This window comes from Coregonus lavaretus, assembly GCF_964263955.1.
Source record: "Coregonus lavaretus genome assembly, contig: HAP1_SCAFFOLD_164, whole genome shotgun sequence".
In the NCBI taxonomy this organism is placed as follows: domain Eukaryota; kingdom Metazoa; phylum Chordata; class Actinopteri; order Salmoniformes; family Salmonidae; genus Coregonus; species Coregonus lavaretus.
Genome location: NW_028159767.1, coordinates 616,907 through 643,472, shown reverse-complemented (window position 1 = coordinate 643,472; position 26,566 = coordinate 616,907). Strand labels below are relative to the sequence as shown.

Below are 26,566 nucleotides of genomic sequence, written 5' to 3'. Positions count from 1 at the left end.
CAACTGGTCCCTCTGCCCTCTCTGAGGATATATATAACCCTAACCAACTGGTCCCTCTGCTCTCTCTGAGGATACATATAACGCTAACCCAACTGGTCCCTCTGCCCTCTCTGAGGATATATATAATGCTAACCCAACTGGTCCCTCTGCCCTTTCTGAGGATATATATAATGCTAACCCTAACCCAATTGGTCCCTCTGCCCTCTCTGAGGATATATATAACGCTAACCCAACTGGTCCCTCTGCCCTCTCTGAGGATATATATAATGCTAACCCAACTGGTCCCTCTGCCCTCTCTGAGGATATATATAACCCTAACCCAACTGGTCCCTCTGCCCTCTCTGAGGATATATATAACCCTAACCCAACTGGTCCCTCTGCCCTCTCTGAGGATATATATAACCCTAACCCAACTGGTCCCTCTGCCCTCTCTGAGGATATATATAACCCTAACCCAACTGGTCCCTCTGCCCTCTCTGAGGATATATATAACCCTAACCCAACTGGTCCCTCTGCCCTCTCTGAGGATATATATAACCCTAACCCAACTGGTCCCTCTGCTCTCTCTGAGGATATATATAACCCTAACCCAACTGGTCCCTCTGCCCTCTCTGAGGATAAATATAACCCTAACCCAACTGGTCCCTCTGCCCTCTCTTATGATATATATATATAACCCTAACCCAACTGGTCCCTCTGCCCTCTCTGAGGATATATATAATGCTAACCCAACTGGTCCCTCTGCCCTCTCTGAGGATATATATAACCCTAACCCAACTGGTCCCTCTGCCCTCTCTGAGGATATATATAACGCTAACCCTAACCCAACTGGTCCCTCTGCCCTTTCTGAGGATATGTATAATGCTAACCCTAACCCAATTGGTCCCTCTGCCCTCTCTGAGGATATATATAACGCTAACCCAACTGGTCCCTCTGCCCTCTCTGAGGATATATATAATGCTAACCCAACTGGTCCCTCTGCCCTCTCTGAGGATATATATAACCCTAACCCAACTGGTCCCTCTGCCCTCTCTGAGGATATATATAACCCTAACCCAACTGGTCCCTCTGCCCTCTCTGAGGATATATATAACCCTAACCCAACTGGTCCCTCTGCCCTCTCTGAGGATATATATAACCCTAACCCAACTGGTCCCTCTGCCCTCTCTGAGGATATATATAACCCTAACCCAACTGGTCCCTCTGCCCTCTCTGAGGATATATATAACCCTAACCCAACTGGTCCCTCTGCTCTCTCTGAGGATATATATAACCCTAACCCAACTGGTCCCTCTGCCCTCTCTGAGGATATATATAACCCTAACCCAACTGGTCCCTCTGCCCTCTCTGAGGATATATATAACCCTAACCCAACTGGTCCCTCTGCCCTCTCTGATGATATATATATATAACCCTAACCCAACTGGTCCCTCTGCCCTCTCTGAGGATATATATAACCCTAACCCTAACCCAACTGGTCCCTCTGCCCTCTCTGAGGATATATATAACCCTAACCCAACTGGTCCCTCTGCCCTCTCTGAGGATATGTATAACCCTAACCCTAACCCAACTGGTCCCTCTGCCCTCTCTGAGGATATATATAACCCTAACCCAACTGGTCCCTCTGCCCTCTCTGATGATATATACAACCCTAACCCAACTGGTCCCTCTGCCCTCTCTGATGATATACATAACCCTAACCCAACTGGTCCCTCTGCCCTCTCTGAGGATATATATAATGCTAACCCAACTGGTCCCTCTGCCCTCTCTGAGGATATATATAACCCTAACACAACTGGTCCCTCTGCCCTCGCTGAGGATATATATAACCCTAACCCAACTGGTCCCTCTGCCCTCTCTGAGGATATATATAACCCTAACCCAACTGGTCCCCTCTGCTCTCTCTGAGGATATATATAACGCTAACCCAACTGGTCCCTCTGCCCTCTCTGAGAATATATATAACCCTAACCCAACTGGTCCCTCTGCCCTCTCTGAGGATATATATAACGCTAACCCAACTGGTCCCTCTGCCCTCTCTGAGAATATATATAACCCTAACCCAACTGGTCCCTCTGCCCTCTCGGAGGATATATATAACCCTAACCCAACTGGTCCCTCTGCCCTCTCTGAGGATATATATAATGCTAACCCTAACCCAACTGGTCCCTCTGCCCTCTCTGAGGATATATATAACCCTAACCCAACTGGTCCCTCTGCCCTCTCTGAGGATATATATAACGCTAACCCTAACCCAACTGGTCCCTCTGCCCTTTATGAGGATATATATAATGCTAACCCTAACCCAACTGGTCCCTCTGCCCTCTCTGAGGATATATATAACGCTAACCGTAACCCAACTGGTCCCTCTGCCCTTTCTGAGGATATATATAATGCTAACCCTAACTCAACTGGTCCCTCTGCCCTCTCTGAGGATATATATAACTCTAACCCAACTGGTCCCTCTGCCCTCTCTGAGGATATATATAACGCTAACCCTAACCCAACTGGTCCCTCTGCTCTCTCTGAGGATATATATAACCCTAACCCAACTGGTCCCTCTGCCCTCTCTGAGGATATATATAACCCTAACCCTAACCCAACTGGTCCCTCTGCCCTCTCTGAGGATATGTATAACCCTAACACAACTGGTCTCTCTGCCCTCTCTGAGGATATATATAACCCTAAACCAACTGGTCCCTCTGCCCTCTCTGAGGATATATATAACCCTAACCCTAACCCAACTGGTCCCTCTGCCCTCTCTGAGGATATATATAACCCTAACCCAACTGGTCCCTCTGCCCTCTCTGAGGATATATATAACGCTAACCCAACTGGTCCCTCTGCCCTCTCTGAGGATATATATAACCCTAACCAACTGGTCCCTCTGCTCTCTCTGAGGATACATATAACGCTAACCCAACTGGTCCCTCTGCCCTCTCTGAGGATATATATAATGCTAACCCAACTGGTCCCTCTGCCATCTCTGAGGATATATATAACCCTAACCCAACTGGTCCCTCTGCCCTCTCTGAGGATATATATAATGCTAACCCTAACCCAACTGGTCCCTCTGCCCTCTCTGAGGATATATATAATGCTAACCCAACTTTTCCCTCTGCCCTCTCTGAGGATATATATAACCCTAACCCAACTGGTCCCTCTGCCCTCTCTGAGGATATATATAATGCTAACCCAACTGGTCCCTCTGCCCTCTCTGAGGATATATATAACCCTAACCCAACTGGTCCCTCTAACCTCTCTGAGGATATATATAACCCTAACCCAACTTGTCCCTCTGCCCTCTCTGAGGATATATATAACCCTAACCCAACTGGTCCCTCTGCCCTCTCTGAGGATATATATAACCCTAACCCAACTGGTCCCTCTGCCCTCTCTGATGATATATATAACCCTAACCCAACTGGTCCCTCTGCCCTCTCTGAGGATATATATAATGCTAACCCAACTGGTCCCTCTGCCCTCTCTGAGGATATATATAACCCTAACCCAACTGGTCCCTCTGCCCTCTCTGAGTATATATAAAACCCTAACCCAACTGGTCCCTCTGCCCTCTCTGAGGATATATATAACCCTAACCCAACTGGTCCCTCTGCCCTCTCTGAGGATATATATATAACCCTAACCCAACTGGTCCCTCTGCCCTCTCTGAGGATATATATAACCCTAACCCAACTGGTCCCTCTGCCCTCTCTGAGGATATATATAACCCTAACCCTAACCCAACTGGTCCCTCTGCCCTCTCTGAGGATATATATAACCCTAACCCAACTGGTCCCTCTGCCCTCTCTGAGGATATATATAACCCTAACCCTAACCCAACTGGTCCCTCTGCCCTCTCTGAGGATATATATAACCCTAACCCAACTGGTCCCTCTGCCCTCTCTGAAGATATATATAACCCTAACCCAACTGGTCCCTCTGCCCTCTCTGAGGATATATATAACCCTAACCCAACTGGTCCCTCTGCCCTCTCTGAGGATATATATAACCCTAACCCAACTGGTCCCTCTGCCCTCTCTGAGGATATATATAACCCTAACCTAACTGGTCCCTCTGCCCTCTCTGAGGATATATATAACCATAACCAACTGGTCCCTCTGCCCTCTCTGAGGATATATATAACCCTAACCCAACTGGTCCCTCTGCCCTCTCTGATGATATGTATAACAATAACCCAACTGGTCCCTCTGCCCTCTCTGAGAATATATATATATAACCCTAACCCTAACCCAACTGGTCCCTCTGCCCTCTCTGAGGATATATATAACGCTAACCCAACTGGTCCCTCTGCCCTCTCTGAGGATATATATATATAACCCTAACCCTAACCCAACTGGTCCCTCTGCCCTCTCTGAGGATATATTTGTATAACCCTAACCCAACTGGTCCCTCTGCCCTCTCTGAGAATATATATATATAACCCTAACCCTAACCCAACTGGTCCCTCTGCCCTCTCTGAGGATATATATAACGCTAACCCAACTGGTCCTTCTGCCCTCTCTGAGGATATATATAACCCTAACCCAACTGGTCCCTCTGCCCTCTCTGAGGATATATATAACGCTAACCCTAACCCAACTGGTCCCTCTGCCCTCTCTGAGGATATATATAACCCTAACCCAACTGGTCCCTCTGCCCTCTCTGAGGATATATATAACCCTAACCCAACTGGTCCCTCTGCCCTCTCTGAGGATATATATAACCCTAACCCAACTGGTCCCTCTGCCCTCTCTGAGGATATATATAACCCTAACCCAACTGGTCCCTCTGCCCTCTCTGAGGATATATATAACCCTAACCCAACTGGTCCCTCTGCCCTCTCTGAGGATATATATAACGCTAACCCTAACCCAACTGGTCCCTCTGCCCTCTCTGAGGATATATATAACCCTAACCCAACTGGTCCCTCTGCCCTCTCTGAGGATATATATAACCCTAACCCAACTGGTCCCTCTGCCCTCTCTGAGGATATATATATATATATATAACCCTAACCCAACTGGTCCCTCTGCCCTCTCTGAGGATATATATAACCCTAACCCAACTGGTCCCTCTGCCCTCTCTGAGGATATATATAACCCTAACCCAACTGGTCCCTCTGCCCTCTCTGAGGATATATATAACGCTAACCCAACTTGTCCCTCTGCTCTCTCTGAGGATATATATAACCCTAACCCAACTGGTCCCTCTGCCCTCTCTGATGATATATATATAACCCTAACCCAACTGGTCCCTCTGCCCTCTCTGAGGATATATATAACCCTAACCCAACTGGTCCCTCTGCCCTCTCTGAGGATATATATATATATATAACCCTAACCCAACTGGTCCCTCTGCCCTCTCTGATGATATATATAACCCTAACCCAACTGGTCCTTCTGCTCTCTCTGAGGATATATATAACGCTAACCCTAACCCAACTGGTCCCTCTGCCCTCTCTGAGGATATATATAACCCTAACCCAACTGGTCCCTCTGCCCTCTCTGAGGATATATATAACCTTAACCCAACTGGTCCCTCTGATCTCTCTGAGGATATATATAACCCTAACCAACTGGTCCCTCTGCCCTCTCTGAGGATATATATAACGCTAACCCAACTGGTCCCTCTGCCCTCTCTGAGGATATGTATAACCCTAACCCAACTGGTGCCTCTGCCCTCTCTGAGGATATATAAAACACTAACCCAACTGGTCCCTCTGCCCTCTCTGAGAATATATATATATAACCCTAACCCAACTGGTGCCTCTGCCCTCTCTGAGGATATATATAACCCTAACCCAACTGGTCCCTCTGCCCTCTCTGAGGATATATATATATAACCCTAACCCTAACCCAACTGGTCCCTCTGCCCTCTCTGAGGATATATATATATAACCCTAACCCAACTGGTCCCTCTGCCCTCTCTGAGGATATATATAACCCTAACCCAACTGGTCCCTCTGCCCTCTCTGAGGATATATATAACGCTAACCCAACTGGTCCCTCTGCCCTCTCTGAGGATATATATAACCCTAACCCAACTGGTCCCTCTGCCCTCTCTGAGGATATATATAATGCTAACCCAACTGGTCCCTCTGCCCTCTCTGAGGATATATATAACCCTAACCCAACTGGTCCCTCTGCCCTCTCTGAGGATATATATAACCCTAACCCTAACCCAACTGGTCCCTCTGCCCTCTCTGATGATATATATAACCCTTACCCAACTGGTCCCTCTGCTCTCTCTGAGGATATATATAACGCTAACCCAACTGGTCCCTCTGCCCTCTCTGAGGATATATATAACCCTAACCAACTGGTCCCTCTGCCCTCTCTGAGGATATATATAACCCTAACCCAACTAGTCCCTCTGCTCTCTCTGAGGATATATATAATGCTAACCCAACTGGTCCCTCTGCCCTCTCTGAGGATATATATAACCCTAACCCAACTGGTCCCTCTGCCCTCTCTGAGGATATATATAACCCTAACCCAACTGGTCCCTCTGCCCTCTCTGAGGATATATATAACCCTAACCCTAACCCAACTGGTCCCTCTGCCCTCTCTGAGGATATATATAACCCTAACCCAACTGGTCCCTCTGCCCTCTCTGAGGATATATATAACCCTAACCCTAACCCAACTGGTCCCTCTGCCCTCTTTGAGGATATATATAACCCTAACCCAACTGGTCCCTCTGCCCTCTCTGAGGATATATATAACCCTAACCCTAACCCAACTGGTCCCTCTGCCCTCTCTGAGGATATATATAACCCTAACCCAACTGGTCCCTCTGCCCTCTCTGAGGATATATATAACCCTAACCCAACTGGTCCCTCTGCCCTCTCTGAGGATATATATAACCCTAACCCTAACCCAACTGGTCCCTCTGCCCTCTCTGAGGATATATATAACCCTAACCCAACTGGTCCCTCTGCCCTCTCTGAGGATATATATAACCCTAACCCTAACCCAACTGGTCCCTCTGCCCTCTCTGAGGATATATATAACCCTAACCCAACTGGTCCCTCTGCCCTCTCTGAAGATATATATAACCCTAACCCAACTGGTCCCTCTGCCCTCTCTGAGGATATATATAACCCTAACCCAACTGATCCCTCTGCCCTCTCTGAGGATATATATAACCCTAACCCAACTGGTCCCTCTGCCCTCTCTGAGGATATATATAACCCTAACCCAACTGGTCCCTCTGCCCTCTCTGAAGATATATATAACCCTAACCCAACTGGTCCCTCTGCCCTCTCTGAGGATATATATAACCCTAACCCAACTGGTCCCTCTGCCCTCTCTGAGGATATATATAACCCTAACCCAACTGGTCCCTCTGCCCTCTCTGAGGATATATATAACCCTAACCCAACTGGTCCCTCTGCCCTCTCTGAGGATATATATAACCCTAACCCAACTGGTCCCTCTGCCCTCTCTGAGGATATATATAACCCTAACCCAACTGGTCCCTCTGCCCTCTCTGAGGATATATATAACCCTAACCCAACTGGTCCCTCTGCCCTCTCTGAGAATATATATAACCCTAACCCAACTGGTCCCTCTGCCCTCTCTGAGGATATATATAACCCTAACCCAACTGGTCCCTCTGCCCTCTCTGAGGATATATATAACCCTAACCCAACTGGTCCCTCTGCCCTCTCTGAGGATATATATAACGCTAACCCAACTGGTCCCTCTGCCCTCTCTGAGGATATATATAACCCTAACCCAACTGGTCCTTCTGCCCTCTCTGAGGATATATATAACCCTAACCCAACTGGTCCCTCTGCCCTCTCTGAGAATATATATAACGCTAACCCAACTGGTCCCTCTGCCCTCTCTGAGAATATATATATATAACCCTAACACTAACCCTAACCCTAACCCTAAACTCTATGAGGCATTAGTCCTTTATCTCTCACTCAATCTAACTGTCCTCTGCAGTCAATGACCAAAAGGGCCCCCTTTGGCTTTATGGGTGGAATTATATTTATATTTTCATAATTTCATAATTAATAAAGATTATTTTCTTTTAAAATGACGAAAATCCTGTGTTTCTATGTTAAACAGTTTTGTTATATTTCAGTCTTCTGTGATGTATATAAATTGTAATATAGGGATGCAAACTCAACATGTAATACATTTCAATTCTATATCTCACATGGTACAGGTCTCCCATTATCGTGTGTGTGAGGTCTATACTTTGGTTTCAAAGTAGATATGTTTAAGACTACCAATTATCCCTCTGTGTGACCCTGATTTAGTCCACTGCAGTAAAAGGTTAAGAATGATCTTCTGACAAAAAGGGCCTTGGTTTTTCTCACTGGGAGGACATGTAATCTCAGCAGCCTCTTGTCAGTAGAATGCATTTCCAAGAGGGGAATAAAAGGCTCTATAGAGTTAGACATAAAGTACAGATTAATAAAGGAACAGGAAGATCCAGCTAGCTGTCCTCTGCTCAATCTAGCTGTCCTCTGCTGAATCTCACTGTCCTCTGCTGAATCTAACTGTCCTCTGCTCAATCTAACTGTCTTCTGCTGAAACTCACTGTCCTCTGCTGAATCTAACTGTCCTCTGCTGAATCTAACTGTCCTCTGCTCAATCTAACTGTCCTCTGCTCAATCTAACTGTCCTCTGCTCAATCTAGCTGTCCTCTGCTGAATCTCACTGTCCTCTGCTGAATCTAACTGTCCTCTGCTCAATCTAACTGTCCTCTGCTCAATCTCACTGTCCTCTGCTGAATCTAACTGTCCTCTGCTCAATCTAGCTGTCCTCTGCTCAATCTAGCTGTCCTCTGCTCAATCTAGCTGTCCTCTGCTGAATCTCACTGTCCTCTGCTGAATCTAACTGTCCTCTGCTCAATCTAACTGTCCTCTGCTCAATCTAACTGTCCTCTGCTTAATCTAACTGTCCTCTGCTCAATCTAACTGTCTTCTGCTGAATCTCACTGTCCTCTGCTGAAACTAACTGTCCTCTGCTCAATCTAACTGTCCTCTGATGAATCTAACTGTCCTCTGCTCAATCTAACTGTCTTCTGCTGAATCTCACTGTCCTCTGCTGAATCTAACTGTCCTCTGCTCAATTTAACTGTCCTCTGCTCAATCTAACTGTCCTCTGCTCAATCTAACTGTCCTCTGCTCAATCTAACTATGAGTAACTGTCCTGTCCCCACTAGCAGGAAGCTAGCAGTCCATGAGTAACGCTGTCCTCTACCCACTCACACAGAAATCACTCACACAGAAATCCCTCACACAGAAATACCTCACACAGAAATCCCTCACACAGAACAACAGAAAGAGGAACATAACACCACTGGAGAGGATAAATACAGTCTAACATAAGACAGAAAAGGCCTTTGAATTTCAAGGCTTTGAAATAGATGGAAAAAATGATGAAGAGACACATCCAGCTTTGTCAGAGAATATGTGGAAAGAAAAATACAAAACACAGCTTTCATGACTTTCAGAAATGTCTGATTATGTGACATATTTATACAGCAAGACATTACTGTTTTGACAACCTCCCGAGTGGCGCAGTGGTCTAAGGCTGTGCCACTAGAGATACTGGTTCTAATCCAGGCTCTGTCGAAGCCGGCCGCGACTGGGAGACCCATGATGCGGTGCACAATTGGTCCAGGGTAGGGGAGAGAATGGCCGGCAGGGATGTAGCTCAGTTGGTAGATCATGGCGTTTGAAACGCCGTGGTTGTGGGTTCAATTCCCAAGGGGGGCCAGTATGAAAAAATTAAAAATTCATGTATGCACTCACTATAAGTCGCTTTGGATAAGAGCGTCTGCTAAATGACTTAAATGTAAATTACAATACAGTTCAAGATGTGATTTTTTGTCTTTTGCATCCACATAAACCAAGGTTGAACTTTAACACTGTACTGTAATGCGGTTACCTGCTGTTAGCCTGAATAAGAAATAAAATCTCTCAAAAATAAATAAAGACAAGTTGTAGAAGTTGTGATCACACCCTGCTAACAGATTGACATGTTACCATCAGCCTCCCCTTAGTACCATTTACAGATTGACATGATACCATCAGCCTCCCCTTAGTACCACTAACAGATTGACATGATACCATCAGCCTCCCCTTAGTACCACTAACAGATTGACATGATACCATCAGCCTCCCCTTAGTACCACTAACAGATTGACATGATACCATCAGCCTCCCCTTAGTACCACTAACAGATTGACATGATACCATCAGCCTCCCCTTAGTACCACTAACAGATTTTTATTTTTATTTTTTATTTTTCACCTTTATTTAACCAGGTAAGCCAGTTGAGAACAAGTTCTCATTTACAACTGCGACCTGGCCAAGATAAAGCAAAGCAGTGCGATAAAAACAACAACACAGAGTTACATATGTGGTAAAACAAAACATAAAGTCAAAAATACAACAGAAAATATATATACAGTGTGTGCAAATGTATCAAGTTAAGGAGGTAAGGCAATAAATAGGCTATAGTGCAAAATAATTACAATTAGTATTAACACTGGAATGATAGATGTGCAAAAGATGTGCAAATAGAGATACTGGGGAGCAAATGAGCAAAATAAATAACAATATGGGGATGAGGTAGTTGGGTGGGCTAATTTCAGATGGGCTGTGTACAGGTGCAGTGATCGGTAAGCTGCTCTGACAACTGATGCTTAAAGTTAGTGAGGGAGATAAGAGTCTCCAGCTTCAGAGATTTTTGCAATTCGTTCCAGTCATTGGCAGCAGAGAACTAGAAGGAATGGCGGCCAAAGGAGGTGTTGGCTTTGGGGATGACCAGTGAGATATACCTGCTCGAGCGCAGACTACGGGTGGGTGTTGCTATGGTAACCAATGAGCTAAGATAAGGCAGGGATTTGCCTAGCAGTAATTTATAGATGGCCTGGAGCCAGTGGGTTTGACGACGAACATGTAGTGAGGACCAGCCAACAAGAGTGTACAGGTCACAGTGGTGGGTAGTGTATGGGGCTTTGGAGACAAAACGGATGGCACTGTGATAGACTACATCCAATTTGCTGAGTAGAGTGTTGGAGGCTATTTTGTAAATGACATCGCCGAAGTCAAGGATTGGTAGGATAGTCCGTTTTACGAGGGCATGTTTGGCAGCATGAGTGAAGGAGGCTTTGTTGCGAAGTAGGAAGCCGATTCTAGATTTAACTTTGGATTGGAGATTCTTAATGTGAGTCTGGAAGGAGAGTTTACAGTCTAACCAGACACCCAGGTATTTGTAGTTGTCCACATACTCTAAGTCAGACCCGTCAAGAGTAGTGATTCTAGTCGGGTGGGCGGGTGCCAGCAGCGTTCGATTGAAGAGCATGCATTTAGTTTTACTAGTGTTTAAGAGCAGTTGGAGGCTACTGAAGGAGTGTTGTATGGCATTGAAGCTCATTTGGAGGTTTGTTAACACAGTGTCCAATGAAGGGCCAGATGTATACAAAATGGTGTCGTCTGCGTAGAGGTGGATCTGAGAGTCACCAGCAGCAAGAGTGACATCATTGATATACACAGAGAAAAGAGTCAGCCCGAGAATTGAACCCTGTGGCACCCCCATAGAGACTGCCATAGGTCCAGACAACAGGCCCTCCGATTTGACACATTGAACTCTATCTGAGAAGTAGTTGGTGAACCAGGCGAGGCAGTCATTTGAGAAACCAAGGCTATTTAGTCTGCCAATAAGAATGCGGTGGTTGACAGAGTCGAAAGCCTTGGCCAGGTCGATGAAGACGGCTGCACAGTACTGTCTATTATCGATCGCGGTTATAATATTGTTTAGGACCTTGAGCGTGGCTGAAGTGCACCCATGACCAGCTCGAAAACCGGATTGCATAGCAGAGAAGGTACGGTGGGATTCGAAATGGTCGGTGATCTGTTTGTTAACTTGGCTTTCAAATACTTTCGAAAGGCAGGGCAGGATGGATATAGGTGGGTGCATAGCTGGTGGCCGGGGTAGTGGTAGCCAGGTGGAACGCATGGCCAGCCGTAGCAAAATGCTTGTTGAAATTCTCGATTATTGTAGATTTATCGGTGGTGATAGTGTTTCCTAGCCTCAGTGCAGTGGGCAGCTGGGAGGAAGTGCTCTTATTCTCCATGGACTTTACAGTGTCCCAAAACTTTTTGGAGTTAGTGCTACAGGATGCACATTTCTGTTTGAAAAAGCTAGCCTTTGCTTTCCTTACTGCTTGTGTATATTGGTTCCTAACTTCCCTGAAAAGTTGCATATCGCGGGGGCTATTTGTTGCTAATGCAGTACGCCACAGGATGTTTTTGTGCTGGTCAAGGGCAGTCAAGTCTGAGGAGAACCAGGGGCTATATCTGTTCTTAGTTCTGTATTTTTTGAATGGGGCATGTTTATTTAAGATTGAGAGGAAATTACTTTTAAAGAACAACCAGGCATCCTCGACTGACGGAATGAGATCTATATCCATCCAGGATACCTGGGCCAGGTCAATTAGGAAGGCCTGCTCGCTAAAGTGTTTTAGGGAGCGTTTGACAGTGATGAGGGGTGGTCGTTTGACCGCGGACCCGTTACGGACGCAGGCAAAAAGGCAGTGATCGCTGAGATCCTGGTTGAAGACAGCGAGGTGTATTTAGAGGGTAAGTTAGTCAGGATGATATCTATGAGGGTGCCCATGTTTACGGATTTAGGGTTGTACCTGGTAGGTTTGTTGATAATTTGTGTGAGATTGAGGGCATCTAGTTTGGATTGTAGGATGGCCGGGGTGTTAAGCATATCCCAATTTAGGTCACCAAGCAGTACGAACTCTGAGGATAAATGGGGGGCAATCAATTCACATATGGTGTCCAGGGCACAGCTGGGGGCTGAGGGGGGTCTGTAGCAAGCGGCAACAGTGAGAGACTTATTTCTGGAAAGGTGGATTTTTAGAAGTAGAAGCTCAAACTGTTTGGGCACAGACCTGGATAGTCTGATAGAGCTCTGCAGGCTATCTCTACAGTAGATTGCAACTCCACCCCCTTTGTCAGTTCTATCTAGATGGAAAATGTTATAGTTGGGGATGGAAATTTCAGATTTTTTTGTGGCCTTCCTAAGCCAGGATTCAGACACTGCTAGAACATCAGGGTTGGCGGAGTGTGCTAACGCAGTGAATAACTCAAACTTAGGAAGGAGACTTCTGATATTAACATGTAAGAAACAAAGGTTTTTATGGTTACAGAAGTCATCAAATGATAGCGCCTGGGGAGTAGGAGTGATACTGAGGGCTGCAGGGCCTGGGTTAGCCTCTACATCACCAGAGGAACAGAGGAGGACTAGAATAAGGATACGGCTAAAGGCTTTAAGAATTGGTCTTCTAGTGCGTTGGGTACATAGAATAAAGGGGTCAGAATTCCGGGCGTTGTAGAAAAGATTCAGGGCATTATGTACAGACAAGGATATGGAAGGATATGAGTAAAGTGGAGGTAAACCTAAGCGTTGGGTAACAATGAAAGAGATAGCATCACTGGAGGCACCGATTGAGTCGGTCTCCGCGTGTATGGGGGGTGGGACAAAGGAGCTATCTACGGCAGGTTTAGCTGGGCTGGGGGATCTACATTGAAATAGTACAATAAGAAATAACCGAAACAGCAATAAGCAAACCATATTGACATGGGAGAGAGGCATAAAGCAATCACAGGTGTTATTCGAGAGAGCTAAGACAACAGCTGGTAATGTCGACAAAGTTTGGGCTGAGGCTAAACATAAACAGGATGCGGTACCGTATAAAGGAACAGTCCAGCAGGCATCAGCTGTATAGCTGAGTTATCATAAGCTCCGGTGAACAGCAATAGGAGAGTTCAGAGGTAGTTCGGGGGCTGCTAAAGCACTAGCGAGCAAGAGGCCATGGCTAGCGTGTGTTAGCGGGCTGGGGCTAGCAGATGGAACCTTCGTGGTCGACGTCGTAACGGGAAGCCTGTTGTAACCACATCAGACGATTTCGTCGGCAGACCAGTCGTGTTGGATCGGCGGGGCTCCGTGTCAACACTAGGTGGTCCCGTCCGGTTGACAGAGAAGTAGATAGCCGGGAGATGGGCCTACCTCAGGCTGATTAGCCAAACCACAACGTCCATTTTGTTGCAGCTAGCTGGTAGCGATGAATCCGGTGTTAAAGGTCCAGTGATTCAGTGATTCCGGCAGCAAATCCGATAGGTTCTGGGTCGATAACGCGCTGTGCAGACAGTGCAGACTGGCCGATAATAGTCCAGGCTAGAGCTGGCTGGTAGGTGGTGCAGGCCACGGACAATGGTGAAAAACCGCTAACGGTAGCTAATAGCAACTAGCTAGTTAGCTGGCTACTCCCGTCCGGTAGGCCGAGAGGTAGATAGCCGGGATATGGGCCTGGCTCTAGGCTAGCTCGAGGCTAACTGGTGCTTGCATCGGGGGCAGTGGTGATTAGCCAAACAGCAACATCCATTCGGTTGCGGCTAGCTAGTTGCGATCCGGTGATTAATGTCCAGTGATTAAATTATTCCGGCAGGAAATCCAATGTTCTGGGTGAAATACCGCTAACTGTGGCTAATAGCAAGTAGCTAGTTAGATGGCTAGCTAGTTTCAACTGGAGATTCTAGATAAAAGGTAAGTCAATAATAAAATCCGTTCCACATTGAGTGAGGCAGGTTGCAGGAAAGTATATTTTGTAGAAGGATGAAAGTCTGATAGGGAAATATGTACGAAAAAAACAAAAGCAAAAACAGGCTATTTACAGACACACGACAAGAACAGGACTGCACTGCTACGCCATCTTGGATCAAAGAGATTGACATGATACCATCAGCCTCCCCTTAGTACCACTAACAGATTGACATGATACCATCAGCCTCCCCTTAGTACCACTAACAGATTGACATGATACCATCAGCCTCCGCTTAGTACCACTAACAGATTGACATGATACCATCAGCCTCCCCTTAGTACCACTAACATATTAACATGATACCATCAGCCTCCCCTTAGTACCACTAACAGATTGACATGATACCATCAGCCTTCCCTTAGTCCCACTAACAGATTGCAGTATCAGTATGTGGTACTGGCAAGAATTGTATACGTTTGCAATTTAATAATGTCACCTTAATCAGTCATCTGAAAGCACAGTTCACATCCGTCAAGCTCACGGTAACCACAACATCAACATCCCCCCTCCTCCTCCTCCCCCTCCTCCTCCTCCTCCCCTTCCTCCTCCTCCTCCTCCTCCTCCTCCTCCTCCCCCTCCTCCTCCTCCTCCTCCCCTCCACTCCATCCCTACACACAGTAACACACAACTCTTGCATCACAGTGACAAGTGAGCATGGTATGAGACATTGGTGGGACAGAGCTCAATGGTGATTAGTCTCTCGGCACATCAAGGTGCTACAGGCGTTACAAGCTCCACACACCTCCGACTGAAAATAAAAAATGCTTTTGTCATCTGTCCTAGGCTTGCCTTCATTGCCAGATGAGGATGGATACAGACGTCATTGACACAGGAAGGCCGTTTCATATTGACCCCACATCAAACTCTCTCTAGTCTCTGTCTGACGAGATCATGGTAGACATGACAGGCCTTGTAGCCAATGAGAGACAGGAAACGGGTGTGTTTTTCTCTTTGTGTTCTACTAGGACTTTATCAATGGAATCATCATACCTTTTCTAGTTGGGATTTACAAAGCACTACATTTACATTAAATTTTAGTCATTTAGCAGACGCTCTTATCCAGAGCGACTTACAGGAGCAATTAGGATTAAGTGCCTTGCTCAAGGGCACATCAACAGATTTTTTTCACCTAGTCGGCGAATAGAACCAGCGACCTTTCGGTTACTGGCACAACGCTCTTAACCACTAAGCTACCTGCCGCCCGCACTACAATGTATATATCATTTTACAAGCAGATCAGCACCTACACAGACTATCCTCCAATAATAATTCTAAAAGTACAACAGAACGTTTGGTGAATAAGTGAATATTAGCAGGTTGACATGTCCTTATCAACTCCAGAAACACTGAAAAATCTGGGAAAGGATGGAGCTGACCACTATAAGATAGAAACCATGTGTTTGTTGCAGCTGCAGTCAGTCTCAGACCAATATAGAAACATGTGATTGTTCCAGCTGTGGTCTGCTTTTTGACAAATCCATCATCTCTCCTTCTACAGTGAGTCCAGCGAGTCCAGGGAGCCAAGGGAGGGGCAGATATTGCCATGATCCCTCTTCAATTTCACGGAGGGCAGGAACCGGGTCACCACATACTATCCACAGTCCATGGTGATTAATTTCCAGACTGACCGGGGATGCATCCCAAATGGACCCTATTCCCCATTTAGTGTACTCCTTTAGACAAGAGCCCTGTTCAAAAGTGGTGAGCTTTAGTCAAAGTAGTGCACTATATAGGGAATAGGGTGCCATTTGGGATGCAACAAGGGATGTTACCAAGCAGGAAGCCTTCATGGCCATGCTGTCTGAAGGGCAGGTTGAGCTGGGCAGAGACAGGGATGGAGCACCCCGATGAAGCTGTAGTAACAACACTGACTTTCACCTTCCAAAGGTGAATTGATAAAAAAAAATATACAACAAGATGTACATTGGGGCCCCAGATTATAGAGCTTAAAAGCTTGAATTAAAACACTTGTTTTCAAAGTGGTCCAACTTTTAGCATTTGATTTAGCTTGCCAATGTACCTGATGGGAAGGGTTTGTATTTCCTGGACTAGTCAGCATTTCACTGTTACTCTACACCTGTTGTTTAACAAGCATGTGACAAATACGTTTGATTTGACTAGTCCATTGGTTCCATTACGACAGACAAGGTCAATTAAACACTGTTAAAGTAATAGGAATAGAATCTGTAATTCTAGTTGTGTGTCTAAAGTATAGTATAATACAATGGAACAAACGCAAACCCTTACCATCTGGTATCCTTCTGATCTAGAAGGATACGCAGTAATTGCAGAATAACTGCAGTGTACTTGTCACGGTTTCGGCCGAGGCTGCCTCTCTCCCTTGTTCGGGCAGGCTTCGGCGTTCGTCGTCTCCGGAATTCTAGCTGCCACCGATAGATGTTTCATGTTCGTTTGCTTTTGTCTGTTTGTTTCCACACCTGTTTCTGTTTTACGTAATTAGTGTCCTATAAGTTTCTCGTTGTGTTTGTCTAGTGTTGTGTATGATTGTTTCCGTCAGTGTTGTGTTTTGCTCGGTTGAGCGTATTTCTCCACTGTGCTGGAGCTTATTTGCACTTGTGTGTGCACCGGTTCATTTTGTCGCACCTGTTAGTGCGCATTTACCTTTCGCCTTCGTGCGTGGTTTGCTGTCGGGCTTAGTTGTCCTGTTGCCTGTGTTGGGCCAGTAATACAGCTTTTGGAACATTCAGTCTGCGTCCTGCATTTGATTCCTACACTACACCTACAACACGCCCTGACAGAATCATACACCAACAATGGAATCAGCAGGAGCCGAAGCAGCCCAGACGAGACTGGAAGCCCAGGTTCGGGACCAGCAAGAGCAGCTCCTGCAGATGGGGACCGCCCTGCAGGAGGTGATTACCACACTCCGAGGCTGGGGTTCGCCTCCACCGCCGCCCGCCCTGCCAGCACCATCGGCCAGCCCGCCCATTCCAGCGCCGGAACCTCGAGGAGTCCGACTATCTCTCCCGAGGGCCTACGACGGGACCGCGGCTGGGTGTCAGGGATTCCTGCTCCAGGTAGAGCTATACCTGGCCACAGTGCACCCGGCACCTTCAGGGCATGAGAGCGTGTCCGCCCTGATCTCCTGCCTGGCCGGAAAAGCGTTGGAGTGGGCCAACGCGGAGTGGAGGAAGATCGACGCCACGACGATTACGTACACCGAGTTCTCCCGCCGCTTCAGGGCGGTGTTTGACCATCCCCCGGAGGGGAAAGCGGCGGGGGAGCGTCTGGTCTTCCTCCGGCAGGGGAGGAGAAGTGCCCAGGAATTCGCGCTCGAATTCCGTACTCTAGCGGCAGATGCAGGGTGGAATGATCGGGCCCTCATTGATCTATACCGATGCAGCCTACGAGAGGACGTCCGTCGGGAGCTGGCTTGTAGGGACACCAGCCTCACTTTCGACCAGCTGGTGGATATGTCCATCAGGCTGGATACCCTGCTGGCTACCCGCGGACGTCCTGCGGAGGGTCCGTCCATTCCACCCTCCAGCGCCTCCGAGCCTTGTCCTATGGAGCTCGGGGGCGCTGGCGCTAGAGAGAGGAGGAGTCGGCAGGCTAGGGGGTCCATCCACTGCACCAACTGTGGTCGGGGAGGACACACCGCGGCTAGGTGCTGGGGATGGCCTCCTAGGGGAGATGACGACAGGTCCCGCACTGGGGATTCCCTCCAGGTGAGTAGGCGCCCCACTCACCCAGAGCTCTCTGTTGCCCATTTTTGTACGCCTGTACGTTTTCCACAGGTAGCACCTCATTCCCAGCATAAGGCGCTGGTAGATTCAGGTGCGGCTGGGAATTTTATTGATAAAAAGTTTTGTTTAGCGTTAGGGATTCCCCTCATTCCTGTAGATGTTCCTTTTCCCGTTCACGCCCTAGATAGTCGTCCGTTGGGTACGGGCTTAATCAGGGAGGTCACGGCGCCACTTAGGATGTGTGCGCAGGGGGATCATCAGGAGATGATTCAGCTGTTCCTGATTGACTCTCCTGCGTATCCGGTGGTGCTGGGCATGCCCTGGTTGAGTACCCATAACCCAGTGATTTCGTGGCAGGAGAGGGCTCTGATGGAGTGGTCTGCTCAGTGTGTGGGTAGATGTTTGGGCGTTTCCGTAAGGGCTACCTCGGTGGAGAGTCCAAACCAGGTGCCCGCATTGCACGTTCCACCTGAGTATGGGGATTTGGCTATTGCGTTTAGTAAGGCGAGGGCGACGCGGTTGCCACCCCATAGGCAGGGGGATTGTGCGATAAACCTCCAGGCAGGAGCTGCGCTCCCACGGAGCCATGTGTATCCTCTGTCTCAGGAGGAGAAGAAAGCTATGGAGATTTACATAGACGAATCGCTGAGACAAGGATACATACGGCCGTCCACTTCCCCCGCGTCCTCGAGTTTCTTTTTCGTGAAGAAAAAGGATGGTGGTTTGCGCCCATGCATCGATTACCGTGGTCTCAATCAGATTACGGTGAAGTATAGTTATCCACTCCCGCTGATTGCGACCATGACTGAGTCGTTGCATGGGGCGCGTTTCTTCACGAAACTAGATCTCAGGAGCGCGTACAACTTGGTGCGCATCAGGGAGGGTGATGAATGGAAAACAGCCTTTAGTACCACCTCGGGCCATTACGAGTATCTGGTCATGCCATACGGGTTGATGAACGCTCCATCAGTTTTCCAATCATTTGTGGATGAGATCTTCAGGGACATGCAGGGGCAGGGGGTGGTGGTGTACATTGATGATATTCTCGTGTACTCACCTACCCGTGTCGAGCATGTGGCCCTGGTGCGCAGGGTGTTGCGGAGGCTGGTGGAGCACGACCTGTATGTGAAGGCAGAGAAGTGTCTGTTTTTCCAGGAGTCGGTCTCCTTTTTGGGTTATCAGTTGTCTGCGTCAGGGGTGAAGATGGAGGTAGACCGGGTGTCGGCCGTGCGTAATTGGCAAACACCAACCACTGTGAAGGAGGTGCAGCAGTTTTTGGGGTTTGCAAATTACTACAGGAGGTTTATCCGGGATTTTGGACAGGTGGCAGCTCCCATCACGTCTCTGTTGAAGGGGGGTCCGGTGCGTCTGCAGTGGTCGGCCGAGGCGGACAGGGCGTTTGGGAGGCTGAAGGACCTGTTTACCTCGGCCCCGGTGCTGGCGCATCCGGATCCCTCTTTGCCGTTCCAAGTAGAGGTGGACGCGTCGGAGGCCGGTTTAGGAGCCGTGCTTTCACAACGATCTGGCGCGCCACCTAAACTCCGCCCCTGTGCTTTTTATTCTAAGAAGCTCAGTCCGGCGGAGCGGAACTATGGCCCTGCAAACTGCCGAGGCACTGTTTACCCATGTGTTCCGGCACTACGGGGTACCCGAGGACATTGTGGCTGATCGGGGTCCCCAATTCACCTCCAGAGTCTGGAGAGCGTTTATGGAGCGGTTGGGGGTCTCGGTGAGCCTCACCTCGGGTTACCACCCGGAGAGCAATGGGCAGGTGGAACGCGTAAACCAGGATGTGGGTAGGTTTCTCAGAACATACTGCCAGGACCGGCCGGAGGAGTGGTCAAGGTACGTTCCCTGGGCCGAGATGGCCCAGAATTCCCTACGCCATTCCTGCACTAACCTAACTCCATTTCAATGTGTGTTAGGTTACCAGCCGGTTCTGGCACCCTGGCAGCAGAGCCAGATCGAGGCTCCTGCGGTGGATGAGTGGGCGCGGCGCTCGGAGGAGACTTGGAACGCTGCACACGTCCACCTGCAGCGGGCCCTCCGACGTCAGAAGGCGAGCGCTGATCTCCACCGCAGTGAGGCACCGGTGTACGCACCTGGTGATCGAGTCTGGCTCTCTACCAGAAACCTGCCCCTCCGCCTGCCCTGTCGGAAACTGGGTCGGCGGTTTGTAGGGCCATTTAAAGTCCTGAGAAGGTTGAATGAGGTATGTTATAGATTACAGCTACCTGTGGAGTATAAGTGTATTAACCCCTCGTTCCATGTGTCCCTTCTCAGGCCGGTGGTAGCGGGCCCACTCCAAGAAGATGAGATCTTGGAGACTCCTCCGCCCCCATTGGACATCGAGGGGGCACCGGCGTACTCCGTGAGATCCATCTTGGATTCGAGACGTCGGATTGGGGGTCTCCAGTATCTAGTGGAGTGGGAGGGGTACGGTCCGGAGGAGCGGTGCTGGGTGCCGAGGAGAGACGTGTTGGACCCGTCGCTCCTGACGGAGTTCCATCGGAGGCATCCGACGCGCCCTGCGCCGCGTCCCCCTGGTCGTCCCCGAGGCCGGAGTCGGCGCACGTCTGGAGCCGCGCGTCAAGGGGGGGGTACTGTCACGGTTTCGGCCGAGGCTGCCTCTCTCCCTTGTTCGGGCAGGCTTCGGCGTTCGTCGTCTCCGGAATTCTAGCTGCCACCGATAGATGTTTCATGTTCGTTTGCTTTTGTCTGTTTGTTTCCACACCTGTTTCTGTTTTACGTAATTAGTGTCCTATAAGTTTCTCGTTGTGTTTGTCTAGTGTTGTGTATGATTGTTTCCGTCAGTGTTGTGTTTTGCTCGGTTGAGCGTATTTCTCCACTGTGCTGGAGCTTATTTGCACTTGTGTGTGCACCGGTTCATTTTGTCGCACCTGTTAGTGCGCATTTACCTTTCGCCTTCGTGCGTGGTTTGCTGTCGGGCTTAGTTGTCCTGTTGCCTGTGTTGGGCCAGTAATACAGCATTTGGAACATTCAGTCTGCGTCCTGCATTTGATTCCTACACTACACCTACAACACGCCCTGACAGTACTGCACTGTAACTGCAGTTATACTGCACTGTAACTGCAGTCACACACTGCAAAATTACTGCTGTAAAAAAATGTGTTATTTTGGACGCAGTATTAGAAGCATACTGCAGTTATACTGCACTCTAACTACAATTATACTACAGTGTACTCCAGTTATACTGCACTCTGACTACAATTATACTACAGTGTACTCCAGTTATACTGCACTCTAACTACAATTATACTACAGTGTACTCCAGTTATACTGCACTCTGACTACAATAATACTACAGTGTACTCCAGTTATACTGCACTCTAACTACAATTATACTACAGTGTACTCCAGTTATACTGCACTCTAACTACAATTATACTACAGTGTACTCCAGTTATACTGCACTCTAACTACAATAATACTACAGTGTACTCCAGTTATACTGCACTCTAACTACAATTATACTACAGTGTACTCCAGTTATACTGCACTCTAACTACAATTATACTACAGTGTACTCCAGTTATACTGCACTCTAACTACAATAATACTACAGTGTACTCCAGTTATACTGCACTATAACTACAATTATACTACAGTGTACTCCAGTTATACTGCACTCTAACTACAATTATACTACAGTGTACTCCAGTTATACTGCACTCTAACTACAATTATACTACAGTGTACTCCAGTTATACTGCACTCTAACTACAATAATACTACAGTGTACTCCAGTTATACTGCACTCTAACTACAATAATACTACAGTGTACTCAAGTTATACTGCACTCTAACTACAATTATACTACAGTGTACTCCAGTTATACTGCACTCTAACTACAATAATACTACAGTGTACTCCAGTTATACTGCACTCTAACTACAATAATACTACAGTGTACTCAAGTTATACTGCACTCTAACTACAATTATACTACAGTGTACTCCAGTTATACTGCACTCTAACTACAATTATACTACAGTGTACTCCAGTTATACTGCACTCTAACTATAATTATACTACAGTCTACTCCAGTTATACTGCACTCTGACTACAATCTTTTTTTTGTAAGGGACTGACTGACCTTGGCTACTGTATTTGTCATGACTTCCTCCGAAGCTGCCTCCTCTCCTTGTTCGGGCAGGCTTCGGCGTTCGTCGTCACCGGCCTTCTAGCCACTGCCGCTCCTCATCTCATCATTCCATTTGTTTTGTCTTGTTTATTACACACACCTGGTTCATATCCCCTCATCAGTACCTGTATAAGTGTTCCCTCTGCCCCCTTGTCTTTGTGTGTGATTGGTTATTGCGGAGGAGAGTGAAGCTCGGTGGAGTTCCGTGTATTTTGTATCGCTGGGAATATTCCCAGTGTACCTTGTATTTCCAGTGCGCCTGTTTTGCACCCTGGAGTGTTTTGACACATTACTGCGTAACTCTGTGTTTCAGAATAAATCTGTTATTCTGTGATTTACCCTCCTGCGCCTGACTCCTTTAAAATCACCTCATCACAGTATTCCTCCTGGGAGCTGGACAGACTGAGGGTTAGGACTGACTGACTGACTGACTGACCTTGGCTCCTGTATTCCTCCTGGGAGCTGGACAGACTGATGGTTAGGACTGACTGACTGACTGACTGACTGACAGACTGACTGACCTTGGCTCCTGTATTCCTCCTGGGAGCTGGACAGACTGAGGGTTAGGACTGACTGACTGACTGACTGACCTTGGCTCCTGTATTCCTCCTGGGAGCTGGACAGACTGATGGTTAGGACTGACTGACTGACTGACTGACTGACCTTGGCTCCTGTATTCCTCCTGGGAGCTGGACAGACTGAGGGTAGACAGGTGATGGTTGGAGAAGGATGCCGGCCAGTCAGGAGTCAGCAGCCCTCTGCCGTGGTCATGTCCGTGTGGAGGCCGGGTCCGTGATCTGAGCAGTGACAACGAGCTGTCTGGTTTCATTCTCAACACTGCCGCGTATGACGCTTGCCTCCCTGCTAAATCTGCTACACATAGAAGGAGGGAATATGAAGTGAGTTACATTTGAATGGCTAATTTACCTGACACTGTGCAACATACAGTATATACTTTTCTAAAATGTTTCTCTAAATAGTGTGTGTTGCATAACAGTATGTATACATTTTAAGTGCAAACTACAGATCTTTTTTATTATATGATGTTTCCATAGACTCAGCTCACTTGGTCTTCCAATGATTACTTTAACAACCAGAGATTATGAAGGTATCAGTGCAGCACTCTTCCAGAATACACTACTGGTGACTTTATACTGGGCACAGACAACAGACACACAGTTACGTAGCACACAGTTGTTATACTTAAGCTTCTTGAGACGGCGGAGGGCAAACTGCAGTTGAAGTGGGTTTGTTTATCTGCGTCCCAAATGACACCCTATTCCCTTTTTAGTGCACTACTTTTGACCAGGTCCAATAGGACAGCACACTATATAGGGAAAAGGCTGTCATTTTGTCTTTACAAACAAACAAATCCACCTGACCCACTTCAAGCGTATTTCGCCTTCCTCCGTCTCAAGACTCTTAAGTATAGCCATAGTCTCAGGACTGATATTTATCACAGCCTTATTAAACAATTATAACTATTTATAAAATGTCTGGCTGGTGCATTGAAAAGTATGTGGGGAACTGACAAAGACCATGTCTTCAAAATGTTGTTGATACCTTGTGGGCACAGCTAGCAGTACGTTTTTAGAGAGATACCTTGTGGGCACAGCTAGCAGTACGTTTTTAGAGAGATACCTTGTGGGCACAGCTAGCAGTACGTTTTTAGAGAGATACCTTGTGGGCACAGCTAGCAGTACGTTTTTAGAGAGATTGACAACGGTCATGTAATAATTGCAGTACTTCTTTCCCAGACAGACGGGGACGGAGTAATATAGCTAAACGTAATAAAACTGTAACGGTTCAAGAAGAGACATTCTAAAATGATCTCCAGCACACACATTTCCTCCTCCGCCAGAGTCACATTTCTCCTCCGCCAGAGTCACATTTCTCCTCCGCCAGAGTCACATTTCCTCCTCCGCCAGAGTCACATTTCCTCCTCCGCCAGAGTCACATTTCCTCCTCCGCCAGAGTCACATTTCCTCCTCCGCCAGAGTCACATTTCCTCCTCCACCAGAGTCACATTTCTCCTCCTCCAGAGTCACAGAGTCTCATTTTGCCTTCTACCATTCTACTTCAGGTTCACTGCACATACATTAATGTAATTTGCAATATAAAAAGGCCAAACTGAGTAAAATAACAGAGCAAATACAACTTCCTTTAAAGGGAAAGAGTTTAGAATGATTCATTCTGAGGTGTGAAGCGCCTGCATGGACGGAGCTGTCATAATTGATTTTATAATTGAACCTTTATTTAACTAGGCAAGTCAATTAAGAAAAGCAATCATATTTATAATGAAGGACTACCAAGAGGAAAAAAGGCCTCCTGCGGGGACGGGAGCTGGGATTCAAAATAAAAATATAGGACAAAACACACATCACAACAAGAGAGACACCACAACACTACATAAAGAGAGACACCACAACACTACATAAAGAGAGACACCACAACACTACATAAAGAGAGACCTAAGACAACAACACATCATGGTAGCAACACGACATCATAGCACATCAGTATCACACCTCGACTCCCCAACCACACTACACTTGAACAACACAATGGAGTAAATCACGGCTCACCAGGAGAGATTTACAAAAAACCTTCGGAAAAGGTCATATTTTTAGCAAATTAAGTCAAAGATTTTTTTGATAATTGAATTAATCGACCGTAACATTATATTTAGATTGAAGTATGTTTGAAAAAGTCAGTTCTGACACATCATTAAAGAAAAATAAAACATGCCACTATGTTTGTATGAGTGAAAATAATAACAAATATAGACATATATGCCATTTAGGAAACACTTTTATACAAACCAACTTGCAGTCATCTGTGCATACATCTTATGTATAGGTAGTCCCAGGAATCGAACCCACTATCCTGGTGTTGCAAACATCATGCTCTACCAACTGAGCTACAGAGAATCACAATAAAAGTAAATTAGAATAAAAAATCTAATGATATTGCATGCAGGTGGAAAAAACTGCAAAGAATGAGCAGTTGAGAGAAGAAACATCAGATTGTCTAATCAAAGCGACGAAAGGTTTATCAGATTGTCTAATCAAAGCGACTGAAAGATTGATCAGATTGTGTAATCAAAGCGACTGAAAGATTGATCAGATTGTTTACCCAGAGGTTTACTTCTCCCTTTTGGATAAAGTATGTTAAAAGACCATAACAAAACTGAAAATAATAACGGTGAGCTTCCGTCTGCTCTGGAGACATACTGCTGCTTTCAGAAAATGTAAAGTAGGCCATTACTTTACTTCTAATTGCATTAAGACTTAATCAATGTGCAGTGGGTATCTCATACGCCAGGAAACTTGAATGAGGAAAGGAGAGTGAGAATCTATTTAAAATTAAACATGTCTTGGAGTTTGACAGTGGATAAGCAGAGAATTTGGTATTTGGACAGGAACCAATTAGTTACCAGCTGCACACAGAGCTGAGTCCAACAATAGAGATAATTGATAATGTACATCAGAGCTGAGTCCAACAATAGAGATACTTGATAATGTACATCAGAGCTGAGTCCAACAGTAGAGATAAAGGATCATATATATAGGAGCTGAGTCCAACAGTAGAGATAATGGATAATGTACATCAGAGCTGTGTCCAACAGTAGAGATAATGGATAATGTACATCAGAGCTGAGTCCAACAGTAGAGATAATGGATAATGTACATCATAGCTGAGTCCAACAGTAGAGATAATGAATCATGTATATAGGAGCTGAGTCCAACAGTAGAGATAATGGATAATGTACATCAGTTCTGAGTCTAACTGTAGAGATAATGGATAATGTACTTCAGAGCTGAGTCCAAAAGTAGAGATAATTGATCATATACATCACAGCTGAGTCCAACAGTAGAGATTATGGATAATGTATATCAGAGCTGAGTCCAACAGTAGATATAATGGATAATGTACAGCATGGCTGAGTCTGGCAGCAGAGATAATGGATAATGTACATCCGAGCTTAGTCCAAAAGTAGAGATAATGGATAATGCACATCAGAGCTGAGTCCAACAGTAGAGA

General features: G+C 46.7%; 1 protein-coding gene across 1 annotated transcript in view; it reads right to left on the bottom strand.

Annotated features, from left to right (window-relative positions):
* LOC311122463 (contactin-5-like) overlaps nucleotides 1-26,566 on the bottom strand; it is a gene marked incomplete at both ends in the record, with an annotated part of 297,075 nt that overhangs the window by 251,220 nt on the left and 19,289 nt on the right. Inside the window, one exon of the mRNA XM_084196816.1 lies at nucleotides 23,186-23,395. Within this exon, the coding sequence (XP_084052942.1) occupies nucleotides 23,186-23,395 (210 nt within the window). The remainder of the gene's footprint in view (nucleotides 1-23,185; nucleotides 23,396-26,566) is intronic.